Source organism: Salvelinus fontinalis, chromosome 3 (genome assembly GCF_029448725.1).
Source record: "Salvelinus fontinalis isolate EN_2023a chromosome 3, ASM2944872v1, whole genome shotgun sequence".
In the NCBI taxonomy this organism is placed as follows: domain Eukaryota; kingdom Metazoa; phylum Chordata; class Actinopteri; order Salmoniformes; family Salmonidae; genus Salvelinus; species Salvelinus fontinalis.
The window spans coordinates 14,220,184-14,244,045 of NC_074667.1; the positions used below are offsets into that span (position 1 = coordinate 14,220,184).

The 23,862-nt window shown below is 42.8% G+C and overlaps 3 protein-coding genes across 3 annotated transcripts; 1 reads left to right on the forward strand and 2 right to left on the reverse strand.

Annotated features, from left to right (window-relative positions):
* Window positions 1–13,853, forward strand: dzank1 (double zinc ribbon and ankyrin repeat domains 1). The gene is made up of 21 exons (XM_055907141.1): window positions 1–438; window positions 544–660; window positions 843–996; window positions 1,257–1,386; window positions 1,766–1,814; window positions 2,319–2,425; window positions 2,838–2,920; window positions 3,032–3,149; window positions 3,575–3,688; window positions 4,010–4,102; window positions 5,071–5,193; window positions 5,449–5,613; window positions 5,866–6,109; window positions 6,758–6,861; window positions 9,782–9,865; window positions 10,086–10,203; window positions 10,648–10,742; window positions 11,187–11,270; window positions 11,548–11,675; window positions 11,960–12,034; window positions 12,381–13,853. The coding sequence occupies exons 2-21, from the start codon at window positions 552–554 to the stop codon at window positions 12,547–12,549; spliced, it is 2,346 nt and encodes a 781-aa protein (XP_055763116.1). The 5' UTR covers window positions 1–438; window positions 544–551; the 3' UTR covers window positions 12,550–13,853.
* Window positions 13,854–21,369, reverse strand: LOC129839597 (cysteine-rich protein 2-binding protein-like). The gene is made up of 10 exons (XM_055907139.1): window positions 21,111–21,369; window positions 20,662–20,783; window positions 20,229–20,350; window positions 19,805–19,986; window positions 19,011–19,436; window positions 18,005–18,591; window positions 17,596–17,729; window positions 16,904–17,079; window positions 15,230–15,420; window positions 13,854–14,390 (listed from the first exon to the last, which is right to left on the reverse strand). Exons 1-10 carry the CDS (start codon window positions 21,367–21,369, stop codon window positions 14,217–14,219), a joined length of 2,373 nt encoding a protein of 790 aa, XP_055763114.1. The 3' UTR covers window positions 13,854–14,216.
* LOC129839655 (protein PET117 homolog, mitochondrial) lies at window positions 21,309–22,626 on the reverse strand. Its single transcript, XM_055907202.1, has 3 exons — window positions 22,409–22,626; window positions 21,872–22,024; window positions 21,309–21,396 (listed from the first exon to the last, which is right to left on the reverse strand). The coding sequence occupies exons 1-3, from the start codon at window positions 22,502–22,504 to the stop codon at window positions 21,391–21,393; spliced, it is 255 nt and encodes an 84-aa protein (XP_055763177.1). The 5' UTR covers window positions 22,505–22,626; the 3' UTR covers window positions 21,309–21,390.
* Window positions 22,627–23,862: the final 1,236 nt, after the last annotated feature.

The window sequence follows — 23,862 nt, forward strand, 5'->3', positions numbered from 1 at the left end:
GTTGGCTATATAGAAGGCCGGAAATTGCCTGTAGAAAATACTTTCCACTGTAGTTAAATTCATTTATAATTAGATTTCTTTTCTCAGCCTATTGTCATCAGTATTTTTCTATTTAGTGAGTGATAGCAAAGCAGTCGGTGCATTTTGTAACAATAACAAAGATGCTTAGATAATGGTTGACTTGAATATAATGAAAGAGCCTGCAAGACATGCATAGAACGCAGTTAATTACATTTCTATGGCGCGAGCATTCAAAGTTCAACAAGTATTTCAGGAATTGCAAAATTATAACTAATATAATGAAAGTTGAGAATAAAGAATGAAAACATTGTGAATCCTGCCATTGGCTGTGGTGGTTGCTAAGGAGTATGTTTCTCCGTTGCTGCGTCGAATAGGCACGGAAACATCAGTGGTCACTGATCAACGCATCTATATCAGGTAGAAAAACGCCTTTATCCCGCTTAAACATTTTATAATAAAACATGTGACTTTTGCAATGTACTGATGAAAAGGTTGTTATAGCCGAATGCATTTTTATTATAGGACCGAATATGGCAGCCGGTTGCATTGTGGTGCCTCTCATCATACCGATTCGAATCCCCCCTCCTGGTAAAGCCAAGCATGAGATAGACACCACAACTCCTGTTGAGCTCAAATCAGGTGAAAACATGCGTGTATCCATAATGTGTGGATGTTGCTAGAGTAAACATTAATATATATTATGTACCACTTTTATGTTTGAACATTGTTTCATTTTTAAAAATGAGATCCACAATGCACTGATAGATAACATCTGCCCTAGATTCAAAGGTTTTTGACAAACAACATATATTGCTGCCTAGATACCCCAGATGTCACTATCTACTACACTCTGGATGGTACTAAACCAGAGGTGACGAAGAGACCAGGGTTTGGAGAGAACAGCACTTTGAAGTATAGCGGACCAATACGCTTACCTGAGGGCAAAGTGTCAGTCAAAGCTCTGGCTATCACCAGGTTGGATTGTGAAAGGATTCTACAAAAATATATCACACAAAGACATTTATTGTTTCATTGCCATTCAGTCTTGGGTCAAATATTATTTCGTTTTCCCTGTACAATTGAATCAACATAATAGTCCCAAAAGTGCAAACTCCCAAGCAAAATCAGGGGTACCCTAAATGCTTATTTGACTGAGGTCTGGTGCTGTTATGTTATAATAATTGCTATTATGGATAATTGATGACTGCAACTGACCTTATGTTTATATGGCTTAGGGATGGTCGAGAGAGTGCCATTGTCACCAAACTATTTCTGGTGGAGTATATGCCCTCAAACGAGCCACCTTCCATTGAGGACAAGGAAGATCACTTTCTGAAGGAGTATGAACGAGACCTCCCTAGACAGGTATAGTCAGGCATATTTGCATGCTAACACTTCATTTCAATGTTGTGTGAAGTTTGACATGTAACGACAGCTTATGACAAGATATGTCACATTGCCAGTCTGCATTAAATTCGCTATGAATCTCTAAAACTTTACTAAAACGTCATGCTACAGATTTTCTGGGGAAGCCTAGCAATGACGTGACATAACTGACACAACTGTTATTGCATGTTAGGCTACATCAAGCGCTAAGGCATTTTCATGAAAACTGTATGCATTACAATGATGGAGCATTCAAACAAATGTGTTGTCATCTGCATCAATATGTGTTCTGAACAAGCTGAGAGGAAGCTGAGTATACTGTTACTGTGGGTCTATTGTATTGTACTGTTTCTCACAGGAGATGGGGACAGCGAACGGTTCTGGAGATGCCTCACTGAAACTTCAAGGTATGTCTAATTGATTAACTTTTACTGATGAGCAATTTACACTGCCTCAACAACATCACAAAGATAGCTCAATACCAATTTCCCTAAAGGGCTATTTCCCCCTCCCCTATAAAAATATTAGTGCCACAAAAATATTTGTGTTTACTTGACCATACAAGTGTCATACTGTAATGTAAGTACTAAATATCATATTTATGTGCAATGTGAAACACTGTTATAAACTCAATATCAGCATTTCGAAATGCTTGTCTCAATAAGTCCAAGCTGCTGTGTCAGTGCATACCATAGAATTGGGAATTAGAATAGGATCTCAATGGTGCGAACACTGTCAAACGGACATTTACTATATATATGGAGATTCATATAATACTTATAAACCTTATAACTGTCATAAGCTATCAATAATACCCTTTATAATATGAAGTGGATTCTTGATAGTTTATGAATGTTATGCAGTGTAAGAGCGTGTACGTTTTGGTAATAGGTCATGTGTGTCCTCTTTAGTGCCAAAGACCTACCGGCCCCCTAAAGGTCCACGGTTCCTCAGCAGCCGTCTAGGGCTTGTGTCCCCTGCTCCGGAGCCCATGTCTTCACATCGTTCTCAGACACTGGTACATTCAGCAAAAATATATTGTGAATATTATTTAAGCAGTAAGGCCCGAGGGAGTGTGTTATATGGCCAATATACCACGGCTAGGGGCTGTTCTTAAGCACGACCCAACGCAGAGCCCTTAGGGCTCGAACCACCCGTTTTCAATTATATTTATATTATCAATTATCTTATATCATTATTACGGGGATGATGGTGACTGGTGTTAATATGGTCAATTATCAGAATCTGCTAAGCGTTAACAAATACATTGTGACCCATGCGGGAATCAAAACCACAACCCTGGTGTTCCAAGTTAGCCTATTGTCATTGTCATACCATGCATAGATGGTATGACAATCATATGAGCAAATACAGCTCCTCACTGAGAACGCCACAGAACATTCATTATTTGGTGTTAAATGGTCTTTCAGAATGCAAGCTTGGAAGACAGTCCCTTCAAAAACCTAACCAGCACTCAAATGTCAAGGATCCAAAGGGAGACAGACTTTCTGAGGTGAGTGAATAGAAAGCGAGAAAGAAAGAGAAAAAGCATGAGACAAAGATGCAGAGAGATTGTTTCTAATGGAGAAGCGAATGATCTCTCGCAACTTCTACCTTCCCCCAGGTGTGCGAAGTGCTTGAGCCATCGCCCCTCAGACCCCTTTGCCCGCTTTTGTCTGCAGTGTGGCACCGCTGTGCTGCCTGTGCCAGGCCAGAGGCTGCCACCCACAGAGGGTGGACAGGTATCACCTCAGTCCTAAAACCACCTTCTACTATTGATACTGCTACTATTGTTAACATTTTGTTGATGGCCTACTCTTTGATTGTATGCACATTTTACAGTGTGGCATTTAACATTAGGTTAATTTGACTGTGTTTGTTTTAAGATGCAGAAAAATGCCACCACAAAATAATATGATTTCAGGGAAAATCACAAAAAGGATTTGGATATACTTTTGAATATTGCAGTATATAGCTGCAAAATTGAAATGCAGTTTAGTGTTATTCAGGGTTTTCAGTAGTTTTCCCCCCTTAAGTCACCCAAGGATAACAGGTCTGTATGTTCATTCAGGCCTTTCAATTCAATGTTCAATTTGGCCTGTGTGTTCATTCTGGCATTTCAATTCAATGTTTACCAGCCCAGGTTTGGGTTCTCTTTTGTTTTTAGATGGGCTTGTGTGTCCACTGTAAAACAATGGTGCCTGTCAACACCCCCACATGTGTGGTATGTGAGGCCCCCATGAGCCCCCAGCTCCAGCCTCAGGCCAGCTTAAGACTCCAGGTAAATATCAAGTTTACTGCCACAAACACTCCGCTTTCAAACACCTTGTGACTTTGCACATATACACGTTTGAATATAGATTACTTTATTTGCAGGTGTGTTAACATTTACCTTTTCAATCCAAAGCAGTGTAAATGGATAGTTTTTTTCACTTGCACTGTGTGTGCGTGTGCGCGTGTGTGTGTGTGTGTGTGTGTGTGTGTGTGTGTGTGTGTGTGTGTGTGTGTGTGTGTGTGTGTGTGTGTGTGTGTGTGTGTGTGTGTGTGTGTGTGTGTGTGTGTGTGTACACCTGTCCACTCGCTTCCTTTTTCTTTGCTGTAGAACAAGGTGATCTGTCTGTCATGTGGAACTGGAAACCCTCCGCATATCTCAAATTGTGTCACCTGTGAAACTAAACTACTGCAGCCACCCACTGTAAGAGTTCATTGATTGTATTATAGTAGCCTAATTATCCTTATTAGGCTTAGTTTAGACTTGTATAAATGCCTAGGTTTTTTTTGTAGTATGAAATTAGTCAGAAAGCAAGCAAACTACAAAGAAATGTAACCAAGTTGAATTGGGTAAACTCACTTCTCAAGTTGAAAAACCTCCACCCGCAGCATATAATTACAAGCCTTTCAAGGGTGCAGCTAGTGTTTCAAGAGGGCGTTTACATTAGTTTGCGAGACAAAAGATTTTCGTGATAGCCTAGCGGTTAGAGCGTTGGACCAGTAACCGAAAGGTTGCTGCCTGGTTTGAATATCCGAGCCAACAAGGTGAAAAATCTGTTGATGTGCCCTTGAGCAAGGCACTTAACCCCAATTTGCTCCAGGGTCGCCGTTGTACTATGGCTGACCCTATAAAACAACACATTTCACTGCACCTATCCGGTGTATGTGACAATAAAACATATATACTGTACATATATACTTTAGTTATTGTATAATATGCTCCAGACAGCCAGTTTAATGTAACTACACTTCAAATATTTTATAGTTGAATATCACACTTACCTTCTGAGAAGTATCTCTCTCAACATATTAAGAGCGTGAACTACCACGAGGAGTTTATACAACCAGGTTTCTCCCATTCCGCTCCTACTATTACTAGTACGTAGCCACTGGGTCTGCAGGCTTTTGTTCCATCCCATCACTAACACACCTGTTTCAAATAATGATCTAGTCATGGTTTCAGTTTGGACAACTGGTGTCAGTGGTGTTAGTGATGGGCTGGAACGAAAGCCTGCACACATCCACTAGCTCTCCAGCACCCACCCTGTGAGAGACGTAGTGACTCTTGTGCATGATCAGATGTTGGCCTACATGTTGTGATTGTACACATTAGATTTTATTTCTTGAGAAGTCAAGGTGCTACTGTAGTTTTTTTGACATTTTTCTGTCTAGGCTGATTTGGGTGGTCAGAGTGCCCCGCCACTTCCATCTGGAGCAGGCAAGAGGATGTCCTGTTCTAAGTGCAGCCGGGTCAACCACTCGGATGCGCGCTTCTGTGACTGGTGCGGTTCCAAGGTAAAGCATACTACTTGCCCCAACCATCTGCTCCTCCATCCATTCAACCTTCCATCCATTTCACTAAAACAGAATGTTGAAAGCAGCAATGAGACTGGTTCCACCAGGTTAACATTAGCCTCTAGCAATTTAAACTTCTTCCACTACCATACTTTTAGACAGCTGAAGCAAGCACGCACATTTTCTTCACAAAGTGTACATTTCATCCTCTGTCCATTTCATTCTCTGTTGTAAACTGGTGCCTCTCCCTGCCAGCCTGGCCATTCAGTCAGCTGTTTGATCTGCTCCCGGTGCGGAGCGAGCAGCCACCCCTATGCCAACTTCTGTGGCTCCTGTGGGGTGTTTCTGGAGGGGCCACCTAGGGGGAAGTCACGTGCCAGCCTTGCCTGTTCCATGGGGGGGAAACTGGAGTTGGAGAGAGTACGTCCCTCACCTTGCCATATTTACTCATATCTAAACAGGGTTGGGGGGTCAATTTCATTTCAATTCAGTCAATTCAGGACGTAAACTTACATTCCAATTCCATATTCTTCTCACAGAGAATCATTGAGGAAAATTGGAATTTCAGTTTACTTCCTGAATTGAAATGATATTGAGCCCCTCCCTGATTCTCTCTCTGTCTATCACTCTTCCTCCCCATCTTTCTTTCTTTCTTTCTCCCTCTCTCAACAGATGTCCACTCACACCTCTGACGGTGCCACTGCCAACTGGCAGGCTGTGCCCTCCTCCGTTTCCCCCGGTGTGGCGTTGGCCCCGGCACCAGCACGGGCGGACCAGCAGACTCAGACGGTGGGCTTGTTCTACCCGTCGGGCACTGAAGTCCACAGGAAGGGCCAGCAGGTGGCGCTGGAGCTGAGGAGACAGGAGCAGATGAGGGACCGCAGACCACTGCTCACAGCTATAAGCCCAGGCAGAGGTGACTGCTTGCCAGTGCCTAAATAACGGCTAACTGGTGTAGGGTGAAGTTGCCCCTAGATGCTGATCTTGGGTCAATTTAGCATTTTCCCCAATAATGGTTAAGGTTAGGATTGGGGGAGAGGAAGTTTATCCTAGATCGGTTCCGAGGGGAAACGTTATCCTAGAGCACTACTAACCCTAATGTGGCGATAGAGGGAGAAAAGCCGCAGTGAAGCTTGAACTGGCGACCATGTGGTTACAGGGCAAAAGCACAGGGCGAGAGCATTTTTTTGTGCCCCAAAAGCCCAGGCCTCCCGGCAGAGTTAGTAAGACACCTGCATAGACGGAGGTTATACAGTACAAGGACTAACCAACGCTACAGAGCTGACCACTTTCTCAATCAATCACATTTATTTTATGAAGCCCTTTTTACATCAGCAGTTGTCACAAAGTGCTATACAGATACCCAGCCTAGAACCCCAACGAGCAAGCAATGCAGATGCAGAAGCACGGTGGCTAGGAAAATCTCCCATAGAAAGGAAGGATCTTTTCTACTGTTTTATTGCTTGCACCACGAAGTAGTAAAATAAATGCTGGGGACTCTTTTTTTAGAAACTGTCTCTGACACTTTCGTTCTCCCTTTTATCGCTCTCTCACTCTTCTCTAGGGTACTGGAGGAAGCAGCTGGACCATGTGTGTGCTCACCTGCGCAGCTACACTCAGAACAACACTGAGTTTCGAGCTCTCATAGGGGAGCCTCGCATGGGCCGGGTATGACCAGCCTCTCTCATAACTAATCCGGGCTATAATCTTGGTAATACTTTACTGAAAACAAACAGATACAGAATGTTTTATTAGCTTGTATGAACCTTTATGTACAGTTGAAGTCGGAAGTTTACATACACCTTAGCCAAATACATGTAAACTCAGTTTTCCCAATTCCTGACATTTAATCCCAGTAAAGGTGAGCTGTTTTAGGTCAGTTAGGATCACCACTTTATTTTAAGAATGTGAAACATCAGAATAATAGTAGAGAGAAGGATTTATTTCAGCTTGTATTTCTTTCATCACATTCCCAGTGGGTCAGAAGTTTACATACACTCAACCGACGCGTTTCGGCGGAGTACTCCCTGACGAAGGCCATGCAGCCGAAACGCGTCGGTTTTTAAAAAACGTTGTTTCTATTGAACATGCCATACTAATAAAGGCATTTTAATTAATTATATGAAGAGTACCTTGGTCCTCCTTTCTTTTTGATGACCAATTTACCCCTTTTACCAAAGAGCACCTTCTATCTACCAAAATATACCATAGTGTACCTTAGTAGCGCTTCCCTTCCTCTTCTTTCTACTAGTATTTGGTAGCATTGCCTAAATTGTTTAACTTGGGTCAAACGTTTCGGGTAGCCTTCCACAAGCTTCCCACAATAAGTTGGGTGAATTTGGGCCATTCCTCCTGACAGAGCTGGTGTAACTGAGTCAGGTTTGTAGGCCTCCTTGCTCGCACACACTTTTTCAGTTCTGCCCACACATTTTCTATAGGATTGAGGTCAGGGCATTGTGATGGCCACTCCAATACCTAGACTTTGTTGTCCTTAAGCCATTTTGCCACAACTTTGGGTCATTGTCCATTTGGAAGACCCATTTGCGACAAAGCTTTAAATTCCTGACTGATGTCTTGAGATGTTGCTTCAATATATCTACATAATTTTCCTTCCTATTTGTGAAGTGCACCAGTCCCTCCTGCAGCAAAGCACCCCCACAACAGGATGCTGCCACCCCCATGCTTCACGGTTGGGATGGTGTTCTTCGGCTTGCAAGTCTCTCCCCTTTTCCTCCAAACATAACAATGGTTATTATGGCCAAACAGTTGTATTTTTGTTTCATCAGACCGGACATTTCTCCAAAAAGTACGAACTTTGTCGCCATGTGCAGTTGCAAACCGTAGTCTGGCTTTTTTGTGGCGGTTTTGGAGCAGTGGCTTCTTCCTTGCTGAGCGGCCTTTCAGGTTATGTCAATATAGGACTTGTTTTACTGTGGATATAGATACTTTTGTACCTGTTTCCTCCAGCATCTTCACAGGGTCTTTTGCTGTTATTCTGGGATTGATTTGCACTTTTCGCACCAAAGTACGTTCATCTCCAGGAGACAGAACGCGTCTCCTTCCTGATCGGTATGGCGGCTGCGTGGTCCCATTGTGTTTATACTTGCGACCTATTGTTTCTACAGATGAACGTGATACCTTCAGGCGTTTGGAAATTGCTCCCAAGGCTGAACCAGACTTGTGGAGGTCTACAATTTTTTTCTGAGGTCTTGGCTGATTTCTTTTGATTTTCCCATGATGTCAAACAAAGACGCACTGAGTTTGAAGGTAGGCCTTGAAATACATCCACAGGTACACCTCCAATTGACTCAAATCATGTCAATTAGCATATCAGAAGCTTCTAAAGCCATGACATCATTTTCTGGAATTTTCCAAGCTGTTTAAAGGCACAGTCAACTTAGTGTATGTAAACTTCTGACCCACTGGAATTGTGATACAGTGAATTATAAGTGAAATAATATGTCTGTAAACAATTGTTGGAAAAATTACTTGCACAAAGTAGATGTCCTAACCGACTTGCCAAAACTATAGTTTGTTAACAAGAAATCTGTGGGGTGGTTGAAAAACAAGTTTTAATGACTCCAACCTAAGTGTATGTAAACTTCCCACATCAACTGTATTTCTATAACTGTAAGTTAGACAGGATCATCATAAGATCATTAGTGTCACTAAGACGTTAAAAAAGGGTGTTGGCCTCCCGAGTGGCGCAGCCGTCTAAGGCACTGCTTTGAAGTGCTAGCTGCGTTACTGCAGATCCTGGTTTGATCCAGGCTGTGTCGCAGTGTACATCGTTTCCTCCGACACATTGGTGCGGCTGGCTTCAGGGTTAAGCGTGCATTGTGTCAAGCAGTGTGACTTGACGGGGTTGTGTTTCGGGGGACGCACGGCTCTCGACCTTTGCCTCTCCCGAGTCCGTACGGGAGTTGCAGCGATGGGACAAGACTGTAATTGGACTGTAATTGGTGCATTGTAATTGGGGCATTGGAGGGTGGGGAATGGAATTAATTGTATTTTTAATTTCTTTTTCTTCCTGGGGGGGGGGGGGGGGACTGTGGGAGGGGTCACAAATGGTTGAGGGACAGCTATTGGGGAACTGTGGGGGGATCTTGGAGGGTTCGGGTTCACGTTTTTTGGCCTGGTGGTAGATTGGTCAACATGCCCTTGAGCAGGGCATTGACCCTGGATGCTTCTGTGTATCGCTCTGAATGCGAATCTGTTGGATGACTGGTATGATGTAGTTATTGAGCGGATTCACTGCAAGTATATTGTATGTTTTGAATATTCAATTCAAAAAATATGTTTTTTAAATAAAGAAATTTTGTTTTAAAGACTAACTACCAATTGAATATGACAAAATTGTGTGGGGGGGGGGGGGTGTCATAGATGTTTATGACAAGTCTTACAACACATTATATCTGTAAGGTGTTATCATTATCTGGAACCTAACACTATCTGTAGCATTGGTTCCAATTCATGCAAATGTCCCTAAGAAGGTATTCATAAAAGTATTCCTTATCCCCAGGACAATAGGGAAAAATGATCTTTGATGTATGTTCATGTGCTTCTTGTTTTTTCCCCCTCGGTTCAGATGGTTTCAGCTGTGATCCAGGAGGACAACTATGAAGTCAGTTTGAGGATCAACTTTGTCTCCGCTGGACTTGAAAAAACTAAGGTCTTTCATTTTTGCTATGCTATGACACTTTGAAATGGACACATTTAAATGGACATTTCTGTTATACATTGTAACATGTCACCAGTCAATCACTTTTAATTTGCTAAACATTATGGGATTCCTTGTCCTGTGTAAAATCTTTCCTTTAGTAAATTCTTCTTTGTCTTGTCTGGAGCATATTTCAGGCCAAACATAAGGCCCACAACAAATATTTTCTTAGTCCTGTCAGGTAGACGGGACTGAGAAGCCCCTTATCCTATCAGAGAACCAGAACCTCAGCAGTGTGACGGAAGGCATGAGCGGCCTATCAGCCAGACAGACCAGCCTGGGTGAGAAAGGTAAACCTACCTACTTTGTATTTCAACTTGAGATATTAATACCATCTACTGTCTATCTTATACTTATATCTCGGGGACAGACTACGTTTCTGTTTAGGGGGGTGGAGACTTCGTTAGTACCTTTCTCTCAACTTCTCCTGCCAGACCCTAATTGAGCATCTGACGCAATATTTTATTTAATCAGAGACTTTAGATTTTTTTACGAGAGACTTACTAAATTTACGTGCCTGACCCCCGTCGCATTGGGGCATGTGTAGACCAATACACCAGAATACGACACTACATGCTTGACTTTTAAGCCAGAATACTACCCATAGTTATTCGTTGACGTTTCAGAAGTTTTGGTTTATTATTTGTTTTAGATCATTCTTTATATTCATGTGAATTTATTTTAGGTACAGTTTTATGTATATTCATGTTGTCTGGCTGTGATGTTGCTGTTAGGGAGTGAGAACGCTACCTCAAAGTCTGCAGCTTCCAGGAGAACAGTGAAAAACCTCAGTCAGAGCTGGACCTCTGACGTTGCACAGAAACCGCCTGTGAGTTGGACTTTTTCTTAGCTGAGGCTTTGGCTCGGACTTGGAACAACCCAGAAACAACCCCAAGCCCTTGTGGAGATCTGAGAGGATCACATATGGTCCACCCGGCTCTCCAATAGGCTTGGTAGGACTTTAGGCATATTGCTTTTCCCTGTCAAATCCTTTCAGATCGCCACAGGTACCGAGGGTTTAAGGGATTGGGGTTGTTTCTGGACCGAACCATAGCTTTATACTTTTGTTTACAGTCGTTTGTGCCCTTGGAAAAGTGCAAACTTTCCGCAGTGCAGTTCAGTTTAATCCAACTGCATTATTTCACGGGCATGATCTGTTTCAATGCACACATTCACAATAGTGCTAGGTCACTGCATATCTAACTGTAAGTGAATGGTGTTAATGTCCAATGACCTTAATTTGTTATGACAATAATTTATTTATATTTCCAAGCCATCCAAAGACAGTCTGCTTCTGAGGGAAGTTGGTCCAGACGGGAGGGGGGAGATCTCTGTGGTCCAGCAACTGCTTGATGAGGTAACTTAATCAAAGCTGGTAAAAGGAATGTTCATATTGAGATGCTAGTTAAGATTCTGTCTCGAAGGACCATGAAATAACTACACCAACTGATATAGCCGAACCGAACTGTACTAGGCTGACCTGGTTGCACAGATTCCAGAGTTTCTGGAATCTTGTTACATCCATGTGAAAGGAATATCAGAGCCAGCACTGTAGCTTTCGGGTCGGCATGGTAAAAAAATAAATTCTAATTTCCCCTGCTTGTAATGCCCCTAACATTGCGATATTGTGCCAGGGTGCAGATCCCTCATGCCAGGGGTGCGACGGACACCCTGCCCTGGTTGTTGCTGTGCTGCACGAGCACCACGAGGTCCTCCCTGTGCTGGTACAAAGGGGAGCTGACGTCAACCGGCAGTCTGGGCCGTAAGTACAGTGCTAACGGATTAAAGTAATTCAGATTTTTATTCAGATTCCCCTGGAGAATCTTGTCGGAAGTTGTCTCCCGAAGTGCTACACAAAAACTCTACGCAAACTAAGCCCCGTCTGCGTAGTGTGTAGCAGCCTTTACATGTGCATGAGCTGCATCCAACCATTAATCACACCGGTATAAATTTCATGCTGAAAATACTCTGAGGTGTTGGACCTGGGATTCTCGTTCCTGTGTCTTTCCAATTTAAAAAATGTTAAGTTTCTCTCTTCTTTCATAGGGTGAACAACACCGCTCTGCATGAGGCTGCTGCTCTTGGGAGTAAGGGCTTACAGTGTGCAGAGACACTATTAGGGTAAGAGACTACCAGCTATATACTTTATATCTGCATGCTCCGGTTTAGTGCACGTAGGACAGCCCCAAGCCATTGCATAGCCCATATCAGGAATTTACTATTTCCAAAATACTGTACATCAGGGTTTCCCATACTCGGTCCTTGGGCCACATTTTGTTTTTTGCCCTAACACTACAGCTGATTCAAATAATCAAAGCTTGATGATGAGTTGGTTATTTGAATCAGCTGTGTAGTGCTAGGGCAAAAAAACAAAATGTGCCCCCAGGTTGGGCCCCTGGACAGATTTTGGGAAACCCTGCTGTACATAACCAGGGTCAATTAATTTATCCCATCCCAATCCTTCCAGATGCAACGCCAGCATTCGGAAGAAGAACGACAGAGGTCTGACGGCCTATGACTTGGCTGTCACTTCAGATTGCAGCCCTTTGGTGTCTCTACTGGCTGCTAAGATGGGTCAGGGCATGCTAGAAAGACTGGTCAAACCTAGGACTCACCCAAGCCTAGATGCATTCTGATGAGAGAGAATTGTGTGCGGCCCCCAAATGGCACCCTAAACTTCACTGCTATGGGCCCTGCTCAACAGTGCACTAAATAGGCAACAGGGTCCCATTTGGGAAGCAACCTTTTCTCCATGGTGGCCTTATTTTCTGAATTGACCATTCATCAATTATCTTGAATCTCTGTTAATCAATTATAATTTCCAGAAATTGGATTGATAAGGAATTTATCCCAACCTTATGTACTGTAGTGCTACAAACATCTACAACCGTTTGAGGAAAAACACCAATTTCTTGTAAATTGCTAATACTAACAAAACAATCGAACCAATGCCTTCACCGACAGATTTGTTGTTTTGGCTCTGTACTCCAGCGCTTTGCAATAACTTATGTTTAAGTGAAGACAGTTTGCTTTAATTTTAGGGTATTTTCATCCATAGAAATTACATCACTTTTTGTAAATAGTCCCCTCAGTTTAAGGAACCAAAAGTATTTGGACAAATACACTTAATCAGAAAGTATTCATACCTGTTGACTTATTCCAATTTTTGTTGTTACACTCAGAATTTAAAATAGATTACATATTTCTCTTACCCATCTATAAACAATACCTCAATTACAAAGTGAAAACATGTTTTTAGAAATGGTTTATTGAAAAATATACACAGAAGTATCTCATTTACATAACTATTCACACCCATTCAGGAACATTCACTATCTTCTTGGTAAGCAACTCCAGTGTAGATTCGGACTTGTGTTTTAGGTTATTGTCCTGCTGAAAGATAAATTCATGTCCCAGTGTCTAGTGTAAAGCAGACTGAACCAAGTTTTCCTCTAGGATTTTACCTGTGCTTAGCTTCATTCCATTTTTTATTTAACTTGAAAATCCCCAGTCCGTAATGATAACAAGCATACCCATAACATGATGCAGCCACCACTATGCTTAAAAATATGGAGAGTGGTACTCAGTCACGTGTTGTATTTGCCCCAAACATAATACTTTGTATTCAGAACAAAAAATGTATTGCTTTGCCACATTTTTTGCTGTATACTTTTTTTATTCTGTACAGGCATCCTTTTCACTCTAGAAATTACAGTACTTTTACTCCGTAATACTAACATAATTGACAAACAGTTCACCCGATATGGATGACAATACCCTCAAATTAAAGCTGACAGTGTACACTTTAACCTCATAGTCATTGTATCATTTCAAATCCAAAGTGCTGGAATACAGAACCAAAACATTTGTCACTGTCCAAATACTTTTGGATCTCACTGTACAGTATATTCCAGCAAGCAAATAAAGACAGAATTCAGAATGTGAATGATTTTTTTCTTTATATAATTGCCACTTGGGCTGCAGAATTATTCAGAAATGCGAGTGTACAAAATTACAATAAAATATCGTCCTTCAGTCTCTTCTGTGGATCAACAAAAATACACCTCACCATAGGTTCATACAATGGCTACACTGAATAGCACAGGCAATTCCAGATAAATTTTTTACTCCTTCTGACTGATTGCCTGTATAGAAATACAAACCCTACAACAGACAACGACAATTTGACTAGTACACTCAATATGGCTACCAGTTCAACAATGGAACATTCATTTACTTGGGACTGTCCATTCTAGTAATTATATTTCTATGGCTTGAATACTGGCCTGTCCCGTTTCCTGTCTCACCGCCGTAGCCGCAGGAAGAAGGCGTGTCGGCACTCCTTGCTGTCCAGCGGGTAGTATTTGTCATAAAAGTCCAAGATGTACTCCTCAGTCTTAAAGCCGAACTTCTGGTATAGGAGCATGGCAGGGTTACTGGCCGAGACGTGTAGAGTGACGTCTTTTCCCATGCAGGTCTGTGGGGGAAAAGAGAACTTTGCCTGAAAAGACATCTTCCCTTTTTTCAACCACTTAACCTGTGCGGTTGTAGATCGATCCAAACAATTTAAGTTCATTTTACGGTTATTTATAGGTATTTCTAGCAGTCTTGAGCTAGTTAGTTAGTTCTGGTCTAAAAAGCACTAAGCGCCAGTAGTGTACAAAACACCTTCCTAATATTGAGCTGCAACCCCTTTTGGCCTCAGAACAGCCTCAATTCGTTGGGGCATGGTCTCTTTGAAGTGTCAAAAGTGTTCCACAGGGATGCTGGCCCATGTTGACTCCAATGCTTCAATGTTGTGTCAAGTTGGCTGAATGTCCTTAAGGTGGTGGACCATCCTTGATACACATGGGAAACTTGAGCATGAAAAATCCAGCAGCGTTGCAGTTCTTGACACACTCAAACTGGTGCGCCTGGCACCTACGACTATACCCCGTTCAAAGGCACTTAAATCTTGCCCATTCCCTCTCAATGGCACACATACACAATCCATGTCTCAAGGCTTAAAAATCCTCCTTTGACCTCCTTCCCTTCATCTACACTAATTGAAGTGGATTTAACAGGTGACATCCTTAAGGGATCATAGCATTCACCTGGTCAGTCTGTCATGGAAAGAGCAGGTGTTCCTAATGATTTGTTCACTTAGTGTATATTACAATGGCATGTATATGATGGCAGTATGGCTCTATACAATGTGGCTTAGAGTCTCTATAAAAGCTGTGCTTCACCACTTTTTATGTAGACAATAGTATAGTGACCCTTTAATTGCTGCTTGCAACTGTAGTATTGTTGTTTTTAGTTATTATGATACCATACCTGAATGAGATGGTAGATCATGAATGTAGCGATTCCAGCCCTCCTCCACTCGGGATGCACCAGCAGGAAGGAGATGTAGGCCTCGTTGTACTTCACGTCCGGCACCATGAACCCAAAGCCGATCACCACCTTCTTATAAAGGACCACGACGCTGAAGTCTGGGTACTGGAGACACTCGGAGAGATCCACGCCTGATAAGAGAGCCAGAGAGAAAATCAGCCATCAATCTAAAACTTTGAGGGGAATATTTTAAAGTAGAATAAATATGCACAATGTTGTATGCTTCCATGTGATTTATTTTACAAGGACAATATTTCCATCTGCATTCACACGAACATATTTAAAAGAATATTACACTTTCAACACTTTAAATCAATGTTTGTCAGACATTTTATAAGTAGTCTAATGTCAAGATGACTCCATGTCCCACAACATGGTTTGTGAAGATCCAGCAATATGTCTCAGCCCCAAATGAATGTCCCTTTTAAGTTCCCAGTCTGAAATAGGGCGGGGAGACATGGCCAAAATATCATTTCAAGGTATTTTTCAAATTTTGGACAGTATTTTATGTTTTCAATTAATAAAAGTTATACATTTGCTTCATGAGTAGTGCGTGGCAACACATTCTAAATTATTTCAATGGGTCTATCTCCATTCGGATTGTTTTATACTGTTCAATTCAACCAAAAATAATTTCCTGCATTTCCTACCCTCATTTGTGATCCTTTCCACTCTGCCACGATATGGGCAAAAATACTATGCCATATTTTTAACCAAATGTTGCAATTGCGATTTAGATCAAAACACTTGGGTGAACTTTTGGAATCATGTAAATATGTTTATTATAATTCTATAGTTAATGTAACTAATAGTGGGCACTTTGAATAGTTGTTTGACATGACAACGAGTGAAAATGCCATTTACGAGTTATTGTGACATGGTAGGAAAAAAACAAAGTGATGTTCAGTGTTTTTTAGGGGACCCTATAATCTTTGGCTACATTAAATCTTTATTCATATAGCCAACATATTCATGCGTTGCCTATTCCTCTTTGATTTAAAGATAATGTTGCACAAACATGCAGATTTAAGCCTCCACCAGTACTGGTATCAGGCTGTATTAGCTACGTTTGCTCTGACTCAATACTTTTATTAGCTAGTTAGCTAGCAATTAGCATTAGTTGCTAACACGATTTAGCTTAACTTGCTAAGAAAATAAAAATTGTAGAAACACAAACTAATATTGTAATTATAGAACACTTAAGGATTTATACTAAGATCAATGTGGAAACATCGTTGTCATCAACATGTTGCATGTGCTGCATTGACCATGCAGACTGAACGAAAGTGTCTCGTGGTCAAGCAACAACAAATGCGCTCCTTGAATGACGGGTTGGGACTAGGTCTTTGTGGAAAGCAGCATGGAAAGAGAGAGGGATGACTCAAGTAGCGGAGTAAACTATAAAAATGGACGTTACACACTGCGTATCACATTTAACAAACCAAACATTCAAATACCGTTATACAAGGTAAAGTAAAAACCCAAACCGGTATGCGCATAAATACCGGTATCTAGTAAAATATGGTATAATGCCCAGCCCTAGTCTGAAATGTAAAAATTATCAAGTAAAATAAAAATCCAAACATGATAGCATGGCCCTGTTCAGTCTCCTACCTGGCCAGAAGATGTCGTGGCACATTGAGTTAACGGAGGGGATGTGGTTGGGCCGGACGTAACAGTAGTCGATGGGGGCCTCTGGATCTGGGTCCCAGAGGGGGTCCTTCCTGTGGGGGTAGGCACGGATCTCCGCCAACATCTTCAGCTTCATAGGCTTGTTCTCGTAGTCCCTCCTGGTGATGGATTCATTAGTGCACACCGTAGCAAAACGTTTTGCAATGGAAAACATTCCGCAACAAAAACAAGTTTCTTATTGGAGAAGTTCAAATTGTCACTCTCCGTTTCAGTCCATTTTTTTTCTCGATTTGGTGTCTAGTGAATATGACCCAGGAGATTGGATAGGAAAAAAATGCCATGAATAGAGGCAACATGATCTTTTTATTTGTGTGTCAGAGAGGAATGACTATTCTTCACAATGCATTTCAATCTGAACGTAATAAAGATATTGGGCACATTCAGGGGTACGTTCAGGAGGGCTACATACTGCACGTAACAGAGAAAAACGGCATGAATAGAGCCACAATAATATTGGTTCCTTCCATGCGGTGATTGTTATACCTCACCTTGAGTATCAGGATTTAATTACAGGTTAATGTCATAGGTCAGGTGGTCACAAATGTCTCATCATATTAGGGGTATAAGGCTGCATGTGGTGTGCCTCATGAAGGAGGTAAGGGCGTGTGGCATACCTTATGAAGGGTTTGAGAGTGCGGGAGGTGTACGGGCTCTTGATGCCCTGGTCTATGCTGGCGTCCAAGCCCATGATCCGGTGCCAGAAGGACACTGTGGGCTGGTGGTACCCTCTTCTGCTGGACACCGTTGTCTAAAAGGGATCAAATGCATTCCATAGACGTGTGATCAAAGCAAAAGATGTATCACGCATGTGATGTAATGTGTTTGGAAATATTCCAACCATTCCTCTCATTCTCGTTATTCTAGTTCGTGACCGCTCATAACAAATCAGAATTTAAATCGCAATAAATGCCACAAAGCAGACTTTTTATCGAAAGCGACCAAGAGTACAGAGAGTGCATACATTTGTGTGTGTGTGATCTGTGAACGAATTTGCCATCTGTGCTTGTGGTAGTGAAGGTGTACCTGGAAGCGGTCAAGGATTCGGAGATCCTGGCTGGTGGTGCGGTACTTCCCCGTGCCGGAGCCCCCGTAGTGGCCCTGTCCCCCCTCCTGGGCCCCGTACACCCCTCCCACCAGACTGAGGGTGGCGCTGACCGCCTGATCGATGTCCAACAGGGGGAGCCCTCTCTGGCGTTTGGCCTGCCTCACCAGTAGCTTCCTGTGCAGCCGCTTGGCCTGCGCAGTCACTGCCAGCGCCTGCGGACAGGCCTCCAGGCGCCGCAGCAGCACGCGCTCTTCATAAAGGCTGAGGGGGGCAAACCGGGGCTCTGAGGGAGGCAAACCCTCCCCCTTCTCTGTTAGGACTCCCCTCCTCCTCTCCCCGCCACCCCATGCCACGTTGGATTGGCCTTTGCCATGCCCCCTTCTCTCGTCGTCTTCATCGTCCCGGTCACGGCCCTCTTCATCACTCTCTGCTTCCTGCTTGATGTGCGCTCCTGGTCGCAGCTTCTTGCGAACGACAAGGGCGCCAGTGCCCAGGGACATGCTGGGTGAGGGGATGTACTCAATGCCGGGATCGATGAAGCCTTCGCCGTCTAGCTCCTCGTCATCTGGAGTTTCAAATCAGAAATGGGAAATATTAACAATACAGTCTGTGAGATTTCCAGCCATTCACTGATCATTTCAACTAATTTAGTTTGAGGAATATGATTTCTGAAACGTTGTTCTCACAGAAAGTAATTTATTCCTATAGCACTACAGACAGATACTGTATATCCTAGAAATAAATTGATATTGGCATGAAATGCACCTTGGAATATTGCTCCATTGTTGACGTTTTTTTGTTGGTTGGCACACCCACGAATCTTACATTGTGGTATTAAATGCTATCTGACACCATTTCTCATCTTGCCCCTGTGGGACAAATTTGGACTGCTTACCACTAAAACAGTAACTGTATTTTGAATGGTTCCTTTCATTTTCTATCTAGACTAAAAATTCCAAGATCAAGGGGACCCCGACTTCTTACCGTGAAAGAGCGCCATTGGTGGCATGACGTCAGGGATGAGGTCAGCCTCCGACAGCAGGCTGGGCGTGGCTGAGTGGGAGGCGGGGGTGCCGGGTGCAGAGAAGTCTGGAGAGGGCGACGGCGAGGGGCTGGTGAGTGGCGTTCGGTCCGAGGAGCTCATTGAGGAGAAGTCCACCACCTCGCCTTTCTCCAGGACAAAGTCGGGTCGCCTCCCACCGCCACGGCCGCTGAACTTGACAGGCGTGGAGGAGGTGCTGCGATCCATGTACCCCGCCGCCTCCTTCTGCGCCCGCCGGATGTCCTTGGCCTCGTGGGTGCGTGAGCGCTTTTCTTTCAGCTGCATGGCACTCTCCACCGGATTACGGCCCACACGCTTCCGTAAGCCCTCCACCGTGATGATGGGCTCCAGGGTTGGCTTGGAGGCGGCTGAGAAAGTAACAAACGCCAGCTAAGCAAAAATGGTTAAACAAAAGGGGCTCTAAATGCTCAATCAAAAACACATGCATGTACAGTCGCCTCGAGGGGTGAATTTATTTGGACTCCACTTCAACAGTAGCTGGTTATCCCTCAAAAACATTTAATTGATTCGCACAACAGACTTTGCACAATTCTGCAAACTGCTTAGGGTAAACTACCTCTAACAATAATTTAACATTTGTAATATCCCTGTCATTTTTAAAGTAATGTCCCCCCTTGACTTTTCTTAAATAAGTCTATTTAACACACAAAATAATCCTTTGGTTGTGTCTGAAATGTGAAAACTTAATGTTATTTATGAGTGTTCCGCAGTTCACCTTTAGACTTTAGGTAGGCCACCGAGGACTTGTCCCCTTCTGGGCGCAGGGTGGGTGGACGGTTCTGCACCAGCTTCCACCAGCCTGGCTCGCCAAACTCCTGGGCCCCTGAGCGGAAGAACGTGGGGCTCCCCACCGACAAACAGCCCGCCACCGTGCTCCACCACGTGGAAGTCTTCTTCCTGCAGGTGAAGGTGATGCATCAAAAACTCTCTCCATTTTCAAAATACTAGACTTGTAAAGAATAACTCAAACATAGCTCTTCTTTCCACAAAAGTTGGGTAAAGTTCCAAATATGTCCACTCTTGATAACCTGAATTGTTCAGTCAATTATCAGTATTTGTTTACATTTTTAGGGTTGTATGCAAACTGTTATCAAAACCTTACCAACTGACAACCAAATTAAGGTTGTTTTCTTTCTAACCTGGTGCCCAGTAGGAAGGTCCAGTGTCTCCCAATAAAGGCACAGATGTCCTCCTTCCATCTAAAGTAGCCTTGACGCCCCGTGCCCTCCAACGAAAGGTTGTACATGGCCAACATAACAACCTGAAATAAAACAGAAAACACACTGAACTGCAGTGAAAACCAGGAAAATAATATATGACATTTGTTCAGTACTCATTTCAGAGGGCTGTTGCCCAGAACAAATATAGTCAATGATAAAGTCTACAGCAATATACAATACTCAGAAATTGTATACTTGGTCATACTTTAGATAAGGATCTTGACCCATATATTTAGCCCCATGTTTGTATTAAGGTGTTCCTCATTTGACCCTGTTATTATCTTACGTAAGCTGCACTGCAAATCAGTTCTTTATTGTAAACTGCCAAAGTGCTTCATTGTGGCACATGTACCTGTTGCCAGGTGAGTCTCATCCTCTCAAAGGTCTCCTTGACATCTTCTGTACAGTCATAGCAGGTGAACTTGAAGAAGTTGTCTCCTTTCAGGTAGCTGGGTTGCTCTCCGTGCAGCTGTGCTGAATGGTGCGGAGGAGAATAAAAAGACTGCTAAGAGACAAGGCATTCTGTTCATTTCATTCTCATTCTTTATTTGAAAAGCATGTAGGGTGCAACAGGACACGACATGACATCCAAATACGGAACAGCAGCCCTTTATAATATCTATGGATGAACAGATAAGGCCAACCCCACTGAAATTACAGAGGAAATAACAGCGTAAAATATATTCTGTCCAAATTGTAGTGACAAATTTGCAAGTGTTAAGTGATATTGAGAAAGAATGATGCCCCGTCGCAGGGAGAGGTCGCTCCCCCCCCCCAGGGGCTGCCTGGCCCTCCTCTCACCGATGGGGATCCACTTGTGGCACTTGTCACAGTAGAAGGCCATGTCCTCGTTCCAGCCACCCTCGGCATCCTCCCCCAGATCGCTGTTGAGCGAGTCACCGCTCTGGTCGTGCGAGAGGTCCACCGAGGCCTGGTCTTCCGACTCCACGATGAGCAGCGTCTCGCCCTCCACCTCACCCTCCTCCAGCCCCTCCGAGGCAGAGGTGCACATGGCCTCATCTTCCACTTGGCCCCTCTGCTCACCACCGCTTTCCATCATAACCAGGTGGAGTCAGACAGTCTACTCCTGGGTAGATAGTGAAGAGTGAAGAGTTTTACCAGCCACAATTGGGTAAGGACATTTTCAAATAAAATCAGTATGATTCAGGGATTCCTTATTCTATGAGAGAAATCATAACGTTGCCTACTACCTAACTAAACACTATGTATAGCCTACCTTTAGGGAACGAACTGCATGCCACGCATTGCCCTATATGTTTTTCAAAACCAGTGACAATCAATAGCTATCCAGAAGGGTGGCAATGGCTTCTGCAGTGTCAGCTAGTTTACATTTCCTCCAAACCCGTAATTGATAAATCATTGGCCAGAGAATCTACAAAGATGTATATTGTAAAAGGCAATTTGCATAAAGACAGACCAGCCCAGTTCGAAAACAATGGTGTACTACATTGCTTTATCAATATTTCAACACGTACATTAACCATACTACACTACACGTGGCTACATAACAATTGTGAAGGCTGTCAAATAAGTTGTTATGCCTGGGGTTGATCGGAGCCCTGCTGCCCAGATTCTCTCCTGTCGCGCTCTGCCTTGAGCTCCTTGGTCAGACTTCTTTGTTGCTCGAGCACTCGCAGGTTCTCTCTCTTCCTCTCCAAACGTTCAATGTCTCTAAGTACTCCCGCATGAAGTCTCTGATGAAGAACAAACAAAAAAAAAACTGTAAAAGCTCCTGCAACGGTGCTCACCGTAAGTAACACAGAAACGCCCAGTACAACTTTAGAGGTTGTAGACATAGCTAGCTATCTAGTATTGCATGTAGCCATCTACCGTTAGCTGTCTGCTAGCAGAAAAGTATGAAAATGCTAACTCTAGTTAGCTAACATTGGCTAAAGGTAATGTTTCTGCTTACAACTTTCTCAATGTAGCTAGCTAATTTGCAACGGACTTTTGAATGGGCCACATTGTACCCTACTATGACTTCTTGCTAGTTAACGTTATCTAGGAATTGGAGTGTACAGTAATTGAGCTGGTCCATAGGCTAGCTAGTAGTTAGCTAGCTAACGTTAATTGTTTACCTCTTGGTCCCAGTTTTGCTTGAGATGCACTCCTGCAACGGTGCTCACCGTAAGTATCACAGAAACGCCCAGTACAACTTTAGAGGTTGTAGACATAGCTAGCTATCTAGTATTGCATGTAGTTTGGAGACAAAGGGAATTGCTAAACTAGGAGTTGGATAATGTTAGCACAGGACATCTCAGTTATGTGTCGAGGTCGACGAGTTTAGGCTGTAGAGTGGAGTACCGAATCTGGAGAAAGTCGAACACATCGATTTAATAGACTTTCTAAACATTTATGCAATTAATAATTTGCAAATATTCTGGACATAAAACACGAATTAAGTCATGCAAAATTTCATACAATGTGTTGTCTTCAATATAAGTTGCATAAGTGGCTAAATGTGATCCACACTGGCTTTGAGTAAGGCCAGTGTGTCTATATTACGCGGATGACTCTATACACGTCAGCCACTACAGTGACTGAAATTACTGCAACACTTACCAAAAAGCTGCAGTTAGTTTCGGGAATGGGTCGCAAGGAATAAATGAGTCCTAAATATTTCCAAAACTAAAAACATTGTATTTGGGACAAGTCGTAATTAATAATGTGGAAGTTGAGGTGACTAAACTGCGTGGAGTAACCATGGATTGTATACTGTCTTAGTCAAAACATATTGATACAACAGTAGTTGAGATGGGGAGAAGTCTGTCCATAATAAAGCACTGCTCTGCCTTCTTAACAACACTCTCAACAAGGTAGGTCCTACAGGCCCTGGTTTTGTCGCACCTGGGCCCTGTTTCAGAAAGCAGGTTTAACAAACTCTGAGTTTAAACCTGAACTCTGAGCTGTCAAACTCTGAGTTTTCGGTTTCAGACAGCTGATATCAATTAGTTCAATCAACTCTGAGTTAAATTAACCCTGAGTAAAGCATGTGCATGAGGAGATAAAAAGCCCTCATCAATGGAACGCAGATAACATGATTCATCATCACAACAGGAGAGAAAATGTCTCGAACCTCCTACTTCTCCCTAGTGGAGTTATAAATATTAATGAATGCATATGCAGATTATGAATATATATTTAAGAAAAAAAGCCATACAGTAGCAGCAGCAAAAGAACGTGAGCTGGCGTGGCAGAAAATTGCTGACCGAGTCAATGCGTGAGTATTAATAAAAATAAATGTATCTCGAGTGTCCCACTTTTCAAAATGTTATATAGTGTGTGTGTGTTTAATATTTATGCAGGTGCAACCCAACAGGCAGAAAACGTACTTGGCATCAACTGAAGATGAAATCTAAAAATATACTTCAAACAGGTAAGGTATAATTTCATTACAAGCAATTGTGATGTTTAGCCTACCCTACCGAATTATACAGCATCCAGTGGCTACATTCAACATATGATATATTTAAGTAGTTAGTGAAATTTTCTAAGCAAAAAAAAGTTACATTTTGCAGCCATCCCAACACTG

What these genes read in the sequence shown, in the direction of transcription:
- LOC129839597 (XM_055907139.1), bottom strand. Translation starts at nt 21,369, where the DNA reads ATGATGGAAAGCGGTGGTGAGCAGAGGGGCCAAGTGGAAGATGAGGCC. An exon ending in GAATCCTTGACCGCTTCCAG is followed by an intron (nt 17,730 to 18,004) that starts GTACACCTTCAC and finishes GATCCCTTTTAG; the next exon opens with ACAACGGTGTCCAGCAGAAG. An exon ending in ACTCTCAAACCCTTCATAAG is followed by an intron (nt 17,080 to 17,595) that starts GTATGCCACACG and finishes ATCCATCACCAG; the next exon opens with GAGGGACTACGAGAACAAGC.
- dzank1 (XM_055907141.1), top strand. Translation starts at nt 552, where the DNA reads ATGGCAGCCGGTTGCATTGTGGTGCCTCTCATCATACCGATTCGAATC. An exon ending in AAAGCTCTGGCTATCACCAG is followed by an intron (nt 997 to 1,256) that starts GTTGGATTGTGA and finishes TATATGGCTTAG; the next exon opens with GGATGGTCGAGAGAGTGCCA. An exon ending in AGGCCAGCTTAAGACTCCAG is followed by an intron (nt 3,689 to 4,009) that starts GTAAATATCAAG and finishes TCTTTGCTGTAG; the next exon opens with AACAAGGTGATCTGTCTGTC.
- LOC129839655 (XM_055907202.1), bottom strand. Translation starts at nt 22,504, where the DNA reads ATGTCTACAACCTCTAAAGTTGTACTGGGCGTTTCTGTGATACTTACG. An exon ending in AGCAAAACTGGGACCAAGAG is followed by an intron (nt 22,025 to 22,408) that starts GTAAACAATTAA and finishes GTTCTTCATCAG; the next exon opens with AGACTTCATGCGGGAGTACT.